The sequence below is a fragment of the Anser brachyrhynchus genome (genome assembly GCF_964034855.1).
Source record: "Anser brachyrhynchus genome assembly, chromosome: 2".
In the NCBI taxonomy this organism is placed as follows: Eukaryota; Metazoa; Chordata; class Aves; order Anseriformes; family Anatidae; genus Anser; species Anser brachyrhynchus.
Window position 1 is genome coordinate 5,349,949 of NC_137695.1, and position 18,237 is coordinate 5,368,185.

General features: G+C 44.9%; 1 protein-coding gene across 3 annotated transcripts in view; it reads left to right on the top strand.

Annotated features, from left to right (window-relative positions):
• Nucleotides 1-4,448: 4,448 nt before the first annotated feature.
• Nucleotides 4,449-18,237, top strand: part of CTDSPL (CTD small phosphatase like) — a 78,498-nt gene continuing 64,709 nt past the window's right edge. For all 3 annotated transcript variants that reach the window (XM_080578225.1, XM_080578224.1, XM_080578226.1), the window contains exon 1: nt 4,449-4,962. In XM_080578225.1, the coding sequence (XP_080434351.1) occupies nt 4,887-4,962 (76 nt within the window). In that variant the 5' untranslated portion in view covers nt 4,449-4,886. The remainder of the gene's footprint in view (nt 4,963-18,237) is intronic.

Below are 18,237 nucleotides of genomic sequence, written 5' to 3' on the forward strand. Positions count from 1 at the left end.
TGCTAGTTTAAAAAAATAAATAAATAAAGTTACCTTGTCTTCAGCACTTTTAACCCATGCTAAGGACCTACATTTTCTGATATCATATGCACAGAGAAAGGCAATTAGAATTAAACAAAAAAAAAAAAAAAGAGAGAGAGAGAGAGAAACCAAAATTCTCAATGTTATTTTTTCCCAAAAAACACTGTATTGGGGCAACACGGAGGGAGACAATTTATGCTACAGTTTCTAAAGCAGGTTTCATGAATCTTTCTGGGCTTGACGGTACTTCCAATTCCTCCAAAACCACTCAGCCTGAAACAGACAACTCATAATGTGAAAGTTAGGTGTAGTTACAGTTGAGTGAGAAGGGCCTTAGAATGGAAATTGTTATGCAACTGCTACTTTATGAATTGCTGCCAGATCTGATGATAATATGAAAAGCAGATGCTTTCTTCTGATTGATTTGGTACTCTTTTATCCTTCTGTGGCATGAAAATAGTATCCTCTAAAAGACACTATTGTCTGCTTTTCTCTCCCCTCCCCCCCGCCATGGACAAAAAGAAATAAATACATCGTATTCAAAGGCACAAAATCTTAGGATTTCACAGCATTTGGTGAAACTGGAAGTGATGAAATAAGTACTAATTTAATAAGTTCTAATTCTTACATGTACCTATATTCCGAAAGGGAGTATGCTATGTTTTACTGTGGTGAAAGCAGAGTCCCAGCACATTTTATGCTCTAATGGTTTCTTATCAATATCTCTTATGCCATATGAAATAGGTCACTGTGTTGAAATCACAGCTACATTTCAAGTAAACTGTGTTAACTTTATGAATGCATCATAAAATGGGAACTCCATAACTTTGTATTGACACTGTTTTACTGTTGCAATTTACCATTGTAATGACACTATTTAGGAAACAATGAATGGGCTGCAATGAGATAATTAAGGAATAATCTCCAGTACTTCGAAGTATACAAAGCAATAAACAACTGCCAAAACGGATTAATAGCTGAAGAGAAGTTAAGACATTTAATCAATCTAATAAACCATTTATTGCAAGAATATACCAGCTTACACAAACTACGAAGCATTTATCTTATTGATACAAACTGCAGTATTTTCCTTTCTTTAGGATGTAATATCATGAGACCTTGATTGTTCTTCCATTAAAGTCAAGGATAAAACTCCCATTGTGGGCCCAGGGTCAAGCCTTCACTGAGCTGATACCGACAAAAATAAATGCTTCCTTTTAATGTAGAACAGTTCTGCTAAAAAACATTTTTTTTTTCCTCTATTATAAAACATCCCATGGCATTGAAAGGGGGACATGTTCTAGTGGCAAGGACAAATGTCAAGAGTCATGATGAAAATCTGGATCTCCTACTAGTTTATACTGCAATCTCCAGTAAAGTATTGTTTTGTTTGTATCTCCACCTCCAATTTGTAAAATGGAGATGAAACCATGCACCTGTTCTACGGGATTATTTAGGATTTCATTCATGTAACACATAAAGAATCATAGATAGAAGATACTGTACACACTTTGGAGTGTCTGGAAAGTAAAGAAAAGAAACAACATGGATTGCTCTTGATTCTGTTGCATTGGTCTTGTAACTGGCACAAGAATGGGAGGCAGGAGATGGGGGTGAACAATGCTGGTTAGGGGACAGGACCCGTTTCATATGCGACAGCAGTGCTGCCAGTGCAAGTACAGCTGAGCTCCCTGAGCTCCCATTCTGCTTCCTACAGCCCCCCAAGAGCATGGACTTCCTACAACACCCAGCGAGCCACTGGCATCCTGCTCTTCTGCTCTCCACACTAAACTGGAGGGAGAAGGAGGCTGTGACAACAGCAAAGGCGCAATTGCAGGGAGAGATGTCTCCTCCTGCCATGGTCTCTCACCCTATTTCCACATTAATTGCCTCCATAAACGGCAGCTGCCTGCCAAAGTGAAGTACATACCAAATTCCTTAATAAAGATGAGGAAGCAGGTAGCTGTTTGTCAGGAGTTTTACAATGTAAATTGTAAAAACAATCTTACCAACATTTAAAGCATACATAAAACATTGGCTCAGGGTGAGAATCGTATTTGTCAAGCCTTGCAAAACGTGCTTTTCATCAGACAAGATGTTTGTATCTCCTCATCCCTGCATAGAAAAGAAGCATTAGAGCACATGTTCTCCTACTCTACATTATAATTGCCCTTTCCCTGCACAGAAATGGAATATGTTTTTAGTGCTGGATGACTCTGAAACTTGCTCTGAATCAGCCCCTTTGTCTTAATGCTAGTAGGAAGCTACTTTGGTTTATCCAAATATAAATGTTGATACAGAAACTCATACCAAATAATAACAGAGGTATGAATTTATTGTTTCAGCAAAAGCTCCTATGTAAATTAACCATTGGATAATTAAAAATGCCTCCAGTGTCTGGGCGGGTAAAGATCAAGCGCTTGCTGAATTACAACACAGGCAGTGCTGCGATAAAGCTCCTAATGGCTTAGGAGCAGGAGCTCTCAAGCTTTGCAGGTAACAGGACCAATTCCATCAGCCAACATGTACTAGCTCCTGCTCCTGCCGATCTAACCTGTAAGGGACTGTTTGCAACTGCAAGACTCTTGTCTGGAGAAGCCGAAGCTAAACAACAGGTTGAAACTTGCACAATTGGAAGCAATGCAAGCAGTGGCATTGCACTCATTCCCTGTGCAAGTGTTTGTCATAAGACGAGGACGGGCGAACCTAAAATACAAGTCCCAGAAACCTGCAATACTGGTATCTCTGCATGTACTGCTGCCTAGGGAGTGTTAGCTTTGTGAGAGAAAACACAGCTAGGTTTTGAACAACCCTTTTCTGCATTAAACAAATGCAGCGATTTGAAGACTCGCAGCGAGGTATTTAAACATGTTGACTGTAGGAATATACTCACTGGGAGCGAAACAAGGCCCCTGAGTTTTAAGTACTTTTCCCCAGAAACTAAATGGGGTACTGCTGTAGATTAAAAATTCCTCGAGGCCAGGCCTGTTGCCTCCCTTTACGGTAGACCACTGCAATGACAGCAACTGGATGCTCTTGCTAGAATTAAACACAATGATCATCTCTGCATCCTGGCCGGGCAGTTGAATTGTCTCATTTTTGACCCTATTCATTAAAACTGTTCAGAGCTATCTACGTTATAGACGTATATATGTGTGTGCAGAACCGCAGGCTGTGGTTTTCTCATCTCAGAGCAAAAGAGATTGTCGTAACCACTGCTGCAAAAACTCACATTGCCTGGGTCTGTGGCTGTTACAAAAGGATTTTCCCCAATTAGTTAATGGAATTTAAAATATCTGTCCTTTTTATTGCGAGGCTGCAATAGAGACTTGTATATACGTTGGAAATACGTGTTTTAATTCTTCCGGGAAAGCAACATGGCTGCAATTCCTTACTTATTACCACCAATACTGTTTTCTAAAGGTTTTCTTTATTTTTATTTACTCTGACGGCCCCACGCAAGAGCCAGTTCTGTGGATGGCTTCCCCTGCCCAGCACCGTGCCTCAGCCCCTAGCAGCAGGCACTCAGGAGGACAGGGGAAGCAGGGTTTGTGCGTGGCATCCCTCACCCTGCTGCACTGAAGCGGGAATTCCTAGACAGGCAGGCTTTCAAAACACTAAAAAAATACGTATTTTCACTGCGAGAAGCTGCCAGGGGCGCCCCCGATACGAAAACAGCCGTGCAGCTGAGGATCGCTCCACGGCCACCTGCGGGCACGCCTCACACCGCCCTCCGAGGCGACCCCCGCCCGCCCAGCCGCGCTGAGGGAGGAAATGGCGGCGGGGCCCCGACGGCGGCCGGCCCCGGCCCCAGCGCCTCCGCGGCGCCTCCCAGCCTCGGGGCCCCCCTCAGGGCCTCCGCCCGCCGGCCTCCGCCCCGCGGCCACGCCCCCGCCCTTTAGCCACGCCCCCTCCCGCGAAGCCATTTGAGCGCGAAGCCCCGCCCCCTCGCGGGCAAGCCCCGCCCCCTTCCCGTAGCCCCGCCCCCTTGTTTACCGCGCAGCGGGGCCCGGGCGCTGCCCGCCGCCCGCCTCCATCTTGGAGCGCCCCGCGGCGCGGGGGCGGGGCGGGGCGGGGCCGTTCCCTTCCCTTCCTTTCCCTTCCCTTCCCTTCCCCTGCCCTGCCTTCCTCCCCTCGGCGCTGCCCTCCTCATCCTCGCTCGGCGAAGCGGCGGCCGCGGCTCCTCGCCCGGCGGGAGGAGGAAGAGGAAGAAGAAGGAGGAGGAGGAGGGGGAGCAGGGAGAGGGAGCCCGCGGGGAGGGAGGAGGAGGAGGAGGAGGAGGAGGAGGAAGGCGGGATGAGATAAGCGGGGCGGGGGCATGTAGGCGGCCCGGGAGCCGGGGAGGGGGGGGAAGCTCAGGTGGATGCGGGGGGCGGTGTGAGGAAGGGCCGGCGGGGGGGGGGGGGGGTTCGCCGAGGGGCCGGGGCACTTCCCGACGAGGAGGAGGAGGAGGAGGAGGAAGGCGGCTGCGTGTGGCTGCGCGGCGGCAGCGCTCGGCGGGAGGCAGGGTTTGGGGTGTTTCGTTTTTTGGGGGGGGGGGTTGGTCTCACGCCCCCCCCCGGCCTTCCTCCTCCGTGGGGAATTGGCGCCTGGAGGAGGAGGAGGAGGGAGGAAGAGGAGGAGGAGGAGGCAGCAGCAGTAGGGCCGGAGGGGCCCCATACGCGGTGCCCCCCCCCCCTCCTCCCCGCCTGGCTTCGTTCCTGGAGTGTTTTTTTTCTTTCCTTTTTTTTTTTTTTTGAAATCTGCATATTGATTTTTAAACAAACAAACAACCCCCCCCCCCCTCCCGCACTCCCCCCCCACCTCGCAACGCCAGCCTCTGCCTCCGGGAGGGAAATAGCCGGGTGAAATCTCCCTCTGTTTCCATGGACAACCCGTCCATTATCACCCAGGTGACTAACCCCAAAGAGGAGGAGATCCTGTCCTGCGCTCAGGATAAAGGTGAGCCACCGAAATCTGCGCCGGGCGACCCCTGGGATCCCCCACCGACCCCTTCCCCCCCCCCTGCCCGGAGCTCAGGGCGAGGTATGCCAGCACAGGGCTCTGCCAGGGGCTCGGGAATTGGGGGGGGGGAACAGGGGGGCTAATTAGTGGGTTGATTTCATTAAGCGCTCTCCTTTCGCGAGGGTCGGCGATGCAACTTCGGCTGGCTGTCAGTGCAGCGCGCACCCCGCTCGGGAAGGAAGGAGGGAAGGATACCTGCGCTGGGCTTGCTGGAAGGCTTTGAAACCTCAGCGCTTCTTTTTCCTCAAAAGAACGGGGAAGAAAAATAAAAAAACAACACCAAAAAAAAAAGGGGGATTTCTATCCTCCTTTCCTTTATTTCTCGCCGCCTCACGTTTGAGAATCTGTAGGGTTTTTTTTCCTAAAGCTACTTGCGCGCCGCCGAGAGAAATGTGGGCTGCTGCTGAGAGCTGGCGGTCGGAGCTGCTGGGCAGATAAACAGTTGTTGCTTGCGTAAAGCGTCGCGCTCGGGCTGCCTTTCGCTCCAAAATAAGATGAATCCAGCTTGGCCGAGGGAGCTGCTTCTCCTCCAAAGTCTAGACGTCGACGGGCGCCCTTAACCTCATTTCCTTTTGGAAGCTCGGAGGGGTCTCGGACTGAGCAGCCGCGTCCTGGCGGATCGCGCCCCGCGGTGCTGGCGGGATGAAGGTGCCGTGGAAGTGGCGTGGTTGGGGTCGTTGGGGATGGGGTGCTGGGTTTGGGAAGTGTTCTGGGCGTCAGGCTTGTGCTTTGTTGCAGGCAGTGTTGATAAGTGGGGGGGAAAGGGCAGAAATTGCTCGTGTGCGCAAGCAAAGCGTGTGGCGGTGTTGTCTGGGAGGCATGGTCGTAGACCTCCAAGTGGCCTGCTAGGAATGATAGGTTTCCCCCTAAAATCTGGGCTCTTGATACCCAGAGCGCTTCCATTTCTGTGTGGTTTATCACAGAAGTGGTGAGGGGTGGCTGGAGAAGTTGCTCCCGGTTACTTGCAACGAAAGGCTCGCGTAAAGTCACGGTCCTCTCACCTCGTGCACGGTAACTGCCGGAGGATGAAGACAGATTTATTAGTATTTTTCAAATTGCGCCGTTAGGGACTTGAGAGGGGCGTTCTACCAAAAAAATATCGTTTGCTTTGGTACAGGAGCGCTCGCATAGCTCCCTTTTAGACTCCTAGCACTTGAGAAGTGATACTTCCACTCCGAGGCCTTGCTTGTCCCTGGAGACTTACGACGTTTTCTCCTTTCGGTGGTGCTGAGCGTGGGGTACCCGCAGCGGTGCAGGGCTGGTGCTGTGCGTGCGACATCTCCCCAGACCCATTTTGGAGCAGATTGATGTGACACGGTGCTCAGATGGTGCCGTGGTCTTAACGGCCTGTGTTATTGCAAGTGCTGGAGGGGCTTCATTAACAGTGCTGGCAGCTGGTTGGAGTCTGAATGTAAAAAAAAAAAGCCAGTTGAGAGAAATCGGGGGGGGAAAAATTGACAGCTGAAAATAAGAGTAAGCATCCCCATCAAACAAGTGTCTTCAGAGCCCTCAGTACAGCGAGCTGCGCTGCGTAGCGAAAATATGCATCTAACTTGCATAACTATGCAGTAACTTGCATAATACGCATTGTGTTCTTGCTGGTGGCTTGTCTGGAGCAGAAAATCACGATGGGCTTAATTGCATAGCAGGGGCCTTGCAGGCTGCGTGCGGGCGAGGGTGGGCTGGGGGGAGAGGGAGAAGGGTGGCTGGATTTTAACACACAGACCAGAGCCAACTTCAGCACGAGCTTTACACAGGAGGTAGATTATTTTTTGCTTTTTGTTTTGTTTTGGATTGATTTTACTGCTTCGCAGCGTGGTAGTACGTGCTGTGCGATGGGACTCGGATCGTGCCGGAGCAACTTTTGCAGAAGGAGCGCTGCAAGTCTGCTTCCAGGGCTCGGGAAGGAGCGCTGCTGCCCTTACCTCTTCTGCTACAGGTTGTCCCGCTGCCGAGGCACGCAGCTTGCAAAAACCCATTGCGTTACCTTCCCTGCGCCTGCTTTTCTGCGAGACTGCTGAAGTTTTAGCAGAGCCTCCAGGTCCGGCGAGCTGTGAGTGTCTGAAGCCGAGATGAACGGAGAGGCTCAGAAGCAGCGGTGCCCAGGGGGAGCGTGCGCTGCTAGCTCGGGCTGAGCCCAAATTATGGCACAAAATGGCTAACGCACATCGAGGCATAACGAATTAACCCTGGATTTAACTACTGCACGTATCGCCTGGGCCTGTGTTCGTCTGCAGTTTTGTGAGAGCGTGAATTACCGTAGCGCGGTGCTGTGTGAGCAAAGGCTGTCCAGCTTGATGAAAACCTGCTTCTCCCTGCGTTCAGCTTTTGGCTGCAGAAATGTGCTCCGGGATCCCGAGTGGCACGTAGTGGCTTCAGGAGTTGGGTTTTGTAGGGTTTGGGGGAGATTCTGTGGTGTTTCTTGTGACAAGTGGATTTTTTTTTTTCTTCTCCTTAAGCTGGAGAGAAGCAGTTTTACAATAGCAGGGTAGCTGCTAAATAATGTCTGTGTGTACCTGGAAGTGCTTTTTTTCTTTTCAATATTTCTGAAGCTTTTAATCAACTGTGAGTGCAGTGTTTAGTTTGACTCTGTTTGTTTTAAATCTGTATTTATGTTTTAAAAGGAGCATTACGTACAGTATATGCTCAATTACTTTCGTGAAAGGGAGGGAACACAGTTGGCAGGAGCTCTTTTCTCATCATGGGGCACTTCTGCTCTCTGCTTTTAAGTAAACATTGTGCTTTACAAATAAAAATGTCCAAATAGTTTTTTGCTAATCCAGGTGTATTAAAAATGGGCTTTTGAGATAAGTGAAGCTGTGATAACTCATTAAAGAGAAGCTTATTAATACTAAGGTGGAGCTATTTATTTTTAACAAATAGTCAAAATTGCAGAAAGTGGAAAAAAACAGGTCTTGGCACATGAACCATTCCTTAATATATTGCCACATGGTGGTGCACTGTATTTAGTTGTCTGTCAAAATGAAAGCTGAGCACAGAAAGTTGCTACAACCATATTTTATTATTATTATAATGTTTGCTTTGAAATGCATGTGGTGGTCATGCTCCTAGAGGATTTGGGCCCGTGTTTATGTCGTTACATTAGTTCTGGAGAATGTAAACTTATATTCTCCCATTTGGTGATCAAAAATATTCTCAGCATTAAATTTATGGAGAATATAATCCCCCCCTTAGCTTTTTAAGTAAGGAAAACAGTCGTTTTTCACAGCATTATTTTATGTTGTGGTGATTTGGGCAAATTTGCCAACTTGAAGCATTAACAATACTTGTCACTAGAAAATAAAATGTGGACATAAGTATGTGAAAGGATGTGTTGTATCAGCAATTTATGTGAGCAATTAAGAAAATGTAAAGAAAGACTATAAAGAAAATCTAAATCTGACTCAGTATAGTTAGCTTTGTAGATCAAATCAACTGTCTATTTTGCATTGAAAATATACAAATATTCAGTTGAACAGTGACCTCTAATGTACCAGTTAAATCTCTAGAAAGCCAAGCAATGATGACAGGCCTGTGCACTGAGTACAGCAGAGAGAGTGTGATCACAGGTGGGTAACAGGCAAGCAGACCAAAGGAGTGAATCTCACTTTTTTTTTTTTATCTATGTGCTTTGATTTGTTCCTCGTGGCTGATGCAAATTCTTGGTGTTTCCCTGTGGCTGGTTCAGCAGTAGCAATACCAACCCAGTCCTTGTAGAGGTACCCAGCCCTTCAAGCCATGGTGGTCTGTTTTTTGCCTTCGGGTATGTCCTTCTTGACTTCACTAGCATCTGTCTGTCAGCTGAGCATCTGTTTTCAGTTATTTAGAATACCTGACTGTTTTAGCGTGTCTACAAAAATGTATTTTCTTCTGCCGTGAAGCATTTGGAAGAGGTCCACGTTGGAGCCTAAACCATTACCAATTTTTTAATGAACAGTGTAATTCCCCAAGGATGTTTTCACAAACAGGCAAACTTACTGTTTGGTTTTCCAATTTTATTTGAATGAAAAGGCAGTATTAATTATCATTTAAAACAACAAGCACTTAAGATCTAAAGTTAAAAGCCTATTTGAGAATGCAACCAGAACAAGTCTTTAATTGTATCTTCTCTAAGATACGTTTTGAAAATATCTAAAAATATTTAAAGAATCATTTTTGTTATTGCTTCATCAGGATTCAAAGTACTTAAACATTCAAAGATACATTAATGTCCTTGAGACGTTGTCTCAACAAATTTTTGTGATATTAACTACAGTATTTTCACTTTAATGTAGCGTTAAGAAATGGAAGTGAAAACCTCTTCGGCACCACATTGGAATGTGAATTGCTCACGGAGGGTAAAATTTTAAATCATTAACTAATGACATAGTTGTTACATGAAACCAGAGTAACCATACAGTAGGTTTTATGTTCCAGGGAGGCTGTAGTAACCTGTAGTAACCCAAGATTTGATTTAAGGTAGCAGTGAACAAGCTGAAGGGCACGGCAGTAACACGAAGGATAATTTACAGGAATATCTAGTATTTAGTGTCGGTAAGCTGCAATGTTATCATTTCGTCATATCATCTCAAATTCATATTCGTCTCAACGCAGTAATTTAACTTCAGAGTTCAGAAGTTTAATGTGCCTTAAAAAAAAAAAAACAGTTGACTCTACATTTTGTCAATTCAGCATTCAGAAATGCAAATAGCATTTTCGGAGATAATCAGTAAAACGCGGTGTGATCGATGCTGCACTTCGTCTTGCAGAATTTAATCTGACCACCACGAATATGCTTCCGGATAGCGTGTGTCTACGTTGGTTTCTTCAAAGCGATACCAAACGAAAATGCTGGGAAAGTGAAAGCTGAGAGAAACGAAACTCACTTGTCCTGGTCAGTGTTGCTGAAAGGAGCCCTTCCCACTGCCTGCTAGATAGGCTTAACTCTTGCAGTCCTGTTTTCCTATTACATAATGCTTAATTTATGGATTTTGTTATCTTGTAAAACTCATAATTCACATACGAAAATGGCTACGGAGTTGTTCTAGCAAACATATTTTATGTATGTCGAATCTTGAATATTCACCCTGTAAACAAGTAGGCCTTTGTTTTTGCGATAAGTTTTTAGTCAGAAGAAGTTGGCAGTGACCACTGTGGTTGTCGGTCAGCGCTAGTTTCCATTGAAAATCCAGTTTCAGGCAGTCCTGGGTATGAAAACATTAATTTTGGGGGTGAAGTTACCCATTTCTCAACCCTACCCAATGAGGAGTTTCTTTGAGGTTGCTCAAAGATTCAGGGGGGTGAGCAGCAGAGGTGAGGGTAAGAAGAGGAGCCACGGGTGCTCTCCTAGTAACGTCGGCAGGACTTTGCCCACCTTGGTGGCTGTCTGTTTCCCCTCATCCCATGTGGTGTTTCCAGAAAGGAGCAGGAGTCCTACAAGCTGAGGTATGAGAGCTGACCAGCCGGCCTATTTAGGTGTTGAAAGGCCACCTCTGGACTGCCGGTGAGGGTTACGTGTTGGGTGACTCCTGCAGCAGCACAAACCTGACTGAAAAGTCCCACAGAAATCCCCCCAACCCTTCACGTGCCTGTTCTATTGAACAATGTTGATAAAAGCTTTATTTTCAGCGCTCGTCTTCCAGGCCAGGAACGGATGGGATGGCATGGTGGAGCTGGGGAGGGTTGGGTGTCAGTGGGGTTCGGTGCCTGGCTGCGCTTGGAGAGCTTTTAGTCAGGGGCGGCTGCGGGCAGGCGCAGGGGAAGGATGCCTTCTGTGCTGTGATGTACCCAGAGATATTTTTAAGACTTCCATATTGGAAATGTTAATCTCCTGTAAATTCTATTTTTGCCCGAGTTTGATGGGAGCTTGCTTTATTTTTACTTGGAGAGGGTTAAGGCGTAAAATGGACACAGATATGACAAATATGGAAAGCAGAAGGAGCATCGAAATAGAACAGTAAAAATCCTGTTCCAGGCACCCTGTCATATAATTTTGGCCTTCTGTATATTCTTAGAGTGTTTGCTACAAGTCCAAAAGATTTTCTAAATCAAAACAAGTCCTATATAGTCCGGTACTTTCAGTACCAGCCACTGCTTTGTGCCGTAGCTGGGATTTTTACCACTAATATCTGTAGATAAACCAGCAGGGAAGGCTGAATGCGTGGTGCCTACGTAAAGTTTGTAGGATTTAATCAGTGTGTTATCAGAGCAATCGCTTACATAAAAGTGCACGGCTTATTTTCTTTGTACAAGATGATAAAGTATGATTTATAAAAGAAAACCCCATTATTAGAAGTGATTGGCTGCGCTAGAAACTAGAATATTATATAGGAAATTTATTGCAAGCCAAATCTGAATAAATATATGGTAGACTTATATTCCAAGGATCTTGGGCTTTTAGAATGAGAGTTTTTTTCTGTATTTATTTTTGTGGAGAAGAACTATTAATCTCTTCTGAACCTCTACTAGTATTTTCAAAGCCTGATGGACAGGGCCAAATAAGATGCTGCAGGCTGTGTTTTGTGCAGAAGAACAACAACCCCAAATGAAGGATGTCTGATCTGTCAAAAAGTACTGTGTATATAATTTCTAAGACTTTTTTTTTTTGTTTTAAAAAAAAAAATTCAGGGCACTTCAATAGAAAACACATACTTGGTGAATCTCAACCTGAATTTATGGAGTATATATTGGTGGTTTTGTTTCAAGCCAAGACATCTCTCCTGGGTAATGGACCAGTCAATTCTGCCAGTGTTGTGTTTTTTTTTCCGGCTACTGTTGCAGGGCCTCCTTATTTTCTTGGTAGAAAGTGATGTATTGATTTTTTTTTTTTTGTCACCTCCCTGCTCTCCCCCACCCCCAAAGCTCTCTTGCTTCCCGAGCTGGAGCCCAGGATTCCCTGCAGAATTCGCAGCAGAACAAATCTTGCCCTTTCCTTGTCTGCTGCAGCCAGCAGTGAAACTTTAACCTTTCCTATTTCATGATTTGCAAGGCTGTCATCTCCCTGGTACAGCACTTCTCTCCTGGCTCTGGCAGTGAGGGGTAGAGACATCTCCAGAGCCAGGAAGGAGCTCCTGGCATCACAAAACATAGCTGTTAGCAAGCATTAGTGCCACAGCAGATGGACATCTGTAGAAGAATCAAGTCGTGTAGGTCTGAAGGAAGGTTTGAAGGTGAATTTTTGTGAAGGTATGAATTTTATACGTAGTTGTTCCAGGCATGCATGTAAGAATTTGCATGCACTGCTGCTTTTTTGTTCACAAAAGCTGATGTGTGCATATGCACGTCTGAGTATCTGCATCCTCGCAATGGATACCAATGAACGCGTGTGCGCGAGGTTGAGATCTAACTATCAGAAAGCTTTAGTAAAGTTAAAAATGGTGGGTGTAAGTCTCAAAGTTGTTTTGCAGTCTCAGGTTCGCTTGAATCGTCAAGTTGGCAAGTTTTCCTTAGTGCTAGCTCAGATGAAAGCACTCTGTGAAGGAGTGGTCATTAGTGACACATTCCTAGAAGATATTTAATAATTTATCCATACTTCTGCCAAGCACATTGAAAGATCTAATATTTACCACCTGGAGGAGAAAGGCAACTTTAAGATAATAGCAGATCTCAATAAACTCTCATGAAAGCCTTACAAATCTAAAAAAACGAGGTTTATAGGGCTTTGTGTAAACTAAAAATAGTTAGATACAAGTTCATAATTTGAGGAATGCAGTGTAAAGCAAAATGTTTCAGGAGAAAAGTTTAAACAAATATTTTATGGGGATTTTTGGAGTGAACCTTTGATTTTTATTTATCTCCCTTGCTGTATTTTGCATTCTTTCCTTTTTTATTCTCATCTTAAGTTTCTGGATTACACCAGCTGCCTCTTCATTCTCTAATGGTGCTGAGGTTTGAGGGGCTCAGAGACGTTTGGTGCTGCTGGTTGTCTGTGTCAGGGATGGTTCTGCTATGAGAAATGATGGGAGGTGTTTGAGGAGGGAGATGGTGTAGCCATGAGGAACTTCTGAAACGTTTGCATGGCCAGGCTGGCCCTGGCAAATTGGCCAAAGCGGTGTAGAAGAGAGATCCTCTGCATTTCTGAACTATTAAAATCTAGTGAGGTAAAGATCTTGGTCTTGTCTGATGCAGGATCACTGCTACAGCATGGCAGCTTTGGCTCTTAAAGCAGAGACATTTATTTCTTCTGTTTCCTTTTTTAAAATCATATAAAAACCTCGAGTGAATATTGTGCTGTGTTGAAAGGGAGGAGATGCATGAAAAGTAATGAAAGAGTAAGGATGCTAGGGCTTTTTCCATCATACAGCATGCCTTCAGAAATAAAGACAGAACATCCAATTTGGTGAAAAGGAGCTGTTTGCTCATGCACCTGTATAATCCTTGGGAAGACTGGTTGCCAGAATAATTTACCTGGGAATTCCTAAACGGGATTAACTGACTGCAGTTTGCATTTACACCAACAAAAATAGTATTGTAAAGGTACTGATTGCATTCCAGCACATGAATTGTCACCCACCAGTTAGGGAAGGAGGAGAAAATACCTTTATGTAAACACCAACTGAATATGTCAAGTATCTGAAGTCACGTTCCTTGTGAACTTGCGCCCGGGGTTCCTGTGTGATGGGCTGTGCGCGCTGGAAGATGATTCCCTTCGCCAAGCCGCTCGTTGGCCGGCGGCCAGTTCTCCTGCCTCTAATGATATGAAGCTGGTCGTGTTGAGAATCAGTAAGTTGCGAGGTTTGGAAAGAGGGCGGGGGTTCTGCGTTCACTGGGGAATCAAAAAAAAAAAAAAAAGGAAAGAAAAGCAAAAGAGTGCTGAATGCAGTCTTCATTGCAATTCATTTGCTAATTACAAATTGACATCAATTGAAAAGTCCCAGAAGGAGGAGGTTTACAACATAACTGTAAAACAATTTGCATCAGTGTAGAGGTCTGTAAAGTGCTTATCCACAAAGGAATGAGATTTTAAGTGGATTTGTTTAATCGGGTTTATCATGAGCACATAGTTGTTGGACTTTTTTTTCCTCGCTTGAAAATTTTTCCGTCTTTCTGGAAGATTCCCTCTTGTGTTGAGATTAAAGATGTCAAGGAAGCAAGTATGGTGAAGTTTAATGGAGAATGAAAGTGAAACAAATAAAAAGAAACTTCCTTAATTGTGTAGTGTACTGAAGACCTAAATGTTTTTGTCTCCAGATTATCACGATAAAACCGACAATGTAAGGCAAACTGTGCCCTGAAATTCAAATAGTTTCTATTCTGCCTCATAAGAAATTTCGAAAGCCTCCAGCAAATTCTTGCTGTCTGCTGAAAAGGATGCTAACAACATAGATATACTACCTGACCAACTAGTATTATTACAAAGGGCCCTCGCTGTTAGCATTCTGATCTTTTTTTCCCCCCTCTAAGGCTTGCTGGTGGCCAACAGTTGGCCTGCAGTCCTCCAGTTGCTGCCACTCTTTCTTTTTTAAACATGTCATGGCAGGAACAGGGTCGAACAAAACCGGGAATGAAACCTGGCAGTTCTGAAGCAGGAATCTGTTCAGCTTTCATTCCTGTATTTACACGTTGTACTATCACTGCTGCACTTTCCTATAAATCACCTTTTTTAGCATCACTCTGGCAGGCAAATGAGCTCCGAGAGATGAGTTTTAAGGAATGTCACTACCTGTTGTCTTGGTAGTGATGGATTCTGTTCCATGCCCTTAAATCAAACCACCTTTGTCTTTAGATGTAATAACTAAATACTGTTATGCCTCAAGTTATGGAACTGTAGTTTTATTAAAAGGAGAAAAAGAAGCTGTTTCGGACAAAACCTGTCCCAGATGCGAGAACAGCGTTAATGCACTCCGGAGGGCCAGGTGCCGCTAGGTTCGTCAGTAAGGGACCGTGCCCATTGGATGCTGAGAGGCGCTCGGTGACTGCTTTGCCACATTTCAAGAAAAGATGAGATCAGAAGGAGGTTTTGCTTTATAATTTCTATTCAAAGTGTCCTTTCAGAAAATGTCCTAAATAAAAAGAATGAAGCTCTGCCACTCCATTTTGCAGTGTGTAATATGCTAGAATGAGCCCCGAGGTGCAGAAGTGAAGGTTGACCTTGTGCTATTGTGGTGCTGTTCAAACAAAATTTGCACAGGTTTGGAGTTCTTCGTGCACCAGATGGTTTCGATTCCTCCCCCACAACCCAAAAGTAATTCTTTCACCCAAGTCTGTTCACATAACACTGGTAATCTTTACTAATTATATATCCTAAAATACTCACTGGAGCTTTGTGACATAAAACACGATTCCCCTCTGCTCCTAAAAATAAAGCAACAAAACAAACAGTAATAACAGCAGAGATGTAAGACAAAAAAAAAGAAACCAATCATGAAAATCTGAGTGAGAAGGCAATGTTGAGATGACGCCCAGAGGGGCATAGCAGTGTGATTTTTAGTGAGGTAACCTGGTGCTCGCCCTGCACAAAACTCCCTCCAACCCCCTGAGAAAACGGGATGCCAGCATACAAGGATATGCGTTTGGTTGAGTAGTGTTTGCACTAAAACAGAAATAAGGTGTGTTCTGTTTTTGAGAATGTCTTCAATGGATGCTAAAGGAAGATAAAAACATGCTGCTTTTCCAAATAAGAAAAATAATATATATATATATATATATATATATAATTGTGGAGATGATTTCCTCAAGTAACAAAAGGCTCTCTTCTGTTCTGCTAATAAGGTCAGCTGAAGATTTCTGGTTTGGATAATAAGGTCTCCGTTTTGAATGGATAATGATTTTGACTGGAAAACAGGGTCACAGTTTTCACCTTTTTAATAGCTGGTTAGGTGATAGTCAGCTAGCTGGCTGTTGGGAGGTATTTTACAGGAGTAAATGGGCTTTCTTGCTTTAATTAAGACCATATGTGTACAGCAGCTGTGATTCCCTGGGAATCTGTATCTTACATTTTCAGTTAAATAGCTGATAAAATGTAGTTGTAGAGAGGATGACCAAGTCCAGAAGGCAAATGTCTTTGAAAGTAGTTTGTCTTTTGCTTCCTATTTCTTCATATAGAGCAGCCAAATATTTCTTCAGGTTGCATAGCCTATTGCTACAACAGAATAAACACTGGATATTTGTCTGTATCTGATAAGACTGCTGTTTGGACCCAGTATTCAGAAACACTTTCTTTATAAATCTCAAGTTCACTAAGTGGCAAAACACCAATAAATTCTCTTTTCTTTGCGAAGCTTTCATGGATTAACGTCTCTGTAAACAGCTGGCTTGCATGTTAAATAATAATAAAAATGTATTGAGCAAGAGAGTTGAAGATGAACATGGTAAATTTTTGATTTATGGTCTGTTTCAGTGAAAGGGAGCAGGCAGCATTTACTAGAGAGGTCACTTTATAATTCTTCTAGAAAAAAAAATTAAAACATGTCAAGTAAATGGAGCAGCATAAGGACTCAGATGCTTGACCTGAAGATACTTCTTTGGTAATGTCTTGGCGAAATCTAACGCTAGCACCCTTCTCTCTGGAAAACATTGCTTCTATTCATATCACTTCCCAGAGGCCAAATGTAGTCCTTGGAACGCTAACAGGAAAAAAAATATCATTCTGCTTGTAAACTGTGACCTGCCTTTTGGTCGGAGTGCCCAAATCTGCCACTCCTGTTGTTGCTGTCAGACCACATGCAATTAGCCGTGCCCTTCGCGGAGCCAGGAGGCGGCTCGGGGCCCGTGCACTCGCTGCCTGGTGCTGCAAGTGGGCTGCTGATGGCTTTTTTTGGGCTGTTTGTTCCCAAACACCACCTGTGTACTGCTTTCAGGCTTCCCGTGCTTTTTGGGGAGAAGCTGAGCCAGATGTTCTGTTGTGCTTCGGCTGAGGACGCGTGACCAGAAGAGATGCTGTACTGCTCATCTCGGATGCTGTTAATTTTGCAGTATTCTCTCGGAAACATGGCTTTCAGCTGTCACTAGTATTTTAATTACAGTCATTTACCTTGCTTGGAGGAGTCTTAAATAGTGCAGTGCTTAAATATCTGGTAGAATATTCTCGGTCAGATGCACAAACTGTTGCTAGCAGCTCTGGAAGCCTTTTTGTGACTGAAAAATGGAAGTGTTGCTGTGCCTTCCAGGTGGTCAGGACCAGGAGAATTTTCCTCGATTCGTTTGATAAATCTGGAGGTCAGAGCCTCTTCCAGTTTGTTCAGTATAAAACGAGCACGTGGCTTTGTTGTGTGTGCACCCGAACAAGGTGGTTTTGTTTTAATCATCTGTTGTGTAGAGGTCTGCTTTAGGGCGACGTGAGCTGAGTCCTGGAGCCTCCATGAAAAGCAAGGGCACATGTGCAGCTTTTATCTGACCTCTCTCCTCGGTTGTGAGTAAAGTTAAGTGGAATGGAGTTCAAAATCCCAATTTCATAACTTTGTCCAGGCGCTGTGCAGGCCGCGGGGGTGCCTGGCTGCACCGCAGGGTGGCCGGAGACACGGAGGTGCCCGGCTTATCTTTAGCCTCGTCTTCAGAGAAAGGATGAAAAGAGGGAAAACTCGGCAAAAATTTTCCACGGGTATCGGTGGCGTTCAGCTTCTCTAAGTTTAGCAGCCTTGGGGGTGGTGGTTAAAACGGGCTCTCCAGTGGTGAAGCCGTTCTGAAGAGCGTTGGGTAGTGTGGGCCTGCAGCGGGCTGGGAGTCGGTCCGCGCCCCAGCATCCACCGTACCCCACTCAATTTAATCAGTAATTTAATAAAATGTGGAAGAGATTCACCAACTTTCCCTCACCGATAAGCTTTGGCCAGCATTTTCACGTTGCAGTTTCTGGAGGTTGGAGTCACGCTGAAGTCACATCGCGATCCTCCACAGAGGCAAACCTGACGCCGGCATCAGCAGGGGCTGTTGTTCTGCCACTGTGGAGAAACTTCTCCTTGTGTCTGTCAGGCAGCCAGGAGAACAATATAGAGGGTTATGGAAAGGCTGCATTATTCCGGGGGCCTTTCTGGCGGTGTCCACTGTTCCTATACGATGCTAACGAACCTGAAAAGCTGCAAGGGAATTTGATGAAGTATCACCTCTTCTAATTCCGTCTCTGATGTATTTTGGCAGCTGGCTTCCTGAGTGAGTAGCCCCAACGTTTTATATGCTCGCCCTTCAGCGTTTCTACAGAAGCTTAAAAATCTGTTTTAACTGTCTGGTTCTGAATTAAGTGTACTTGCAAATTCATGATCCTTTGCATAGTTATCTATGGAAAGTCGTTGTAACAAGCTT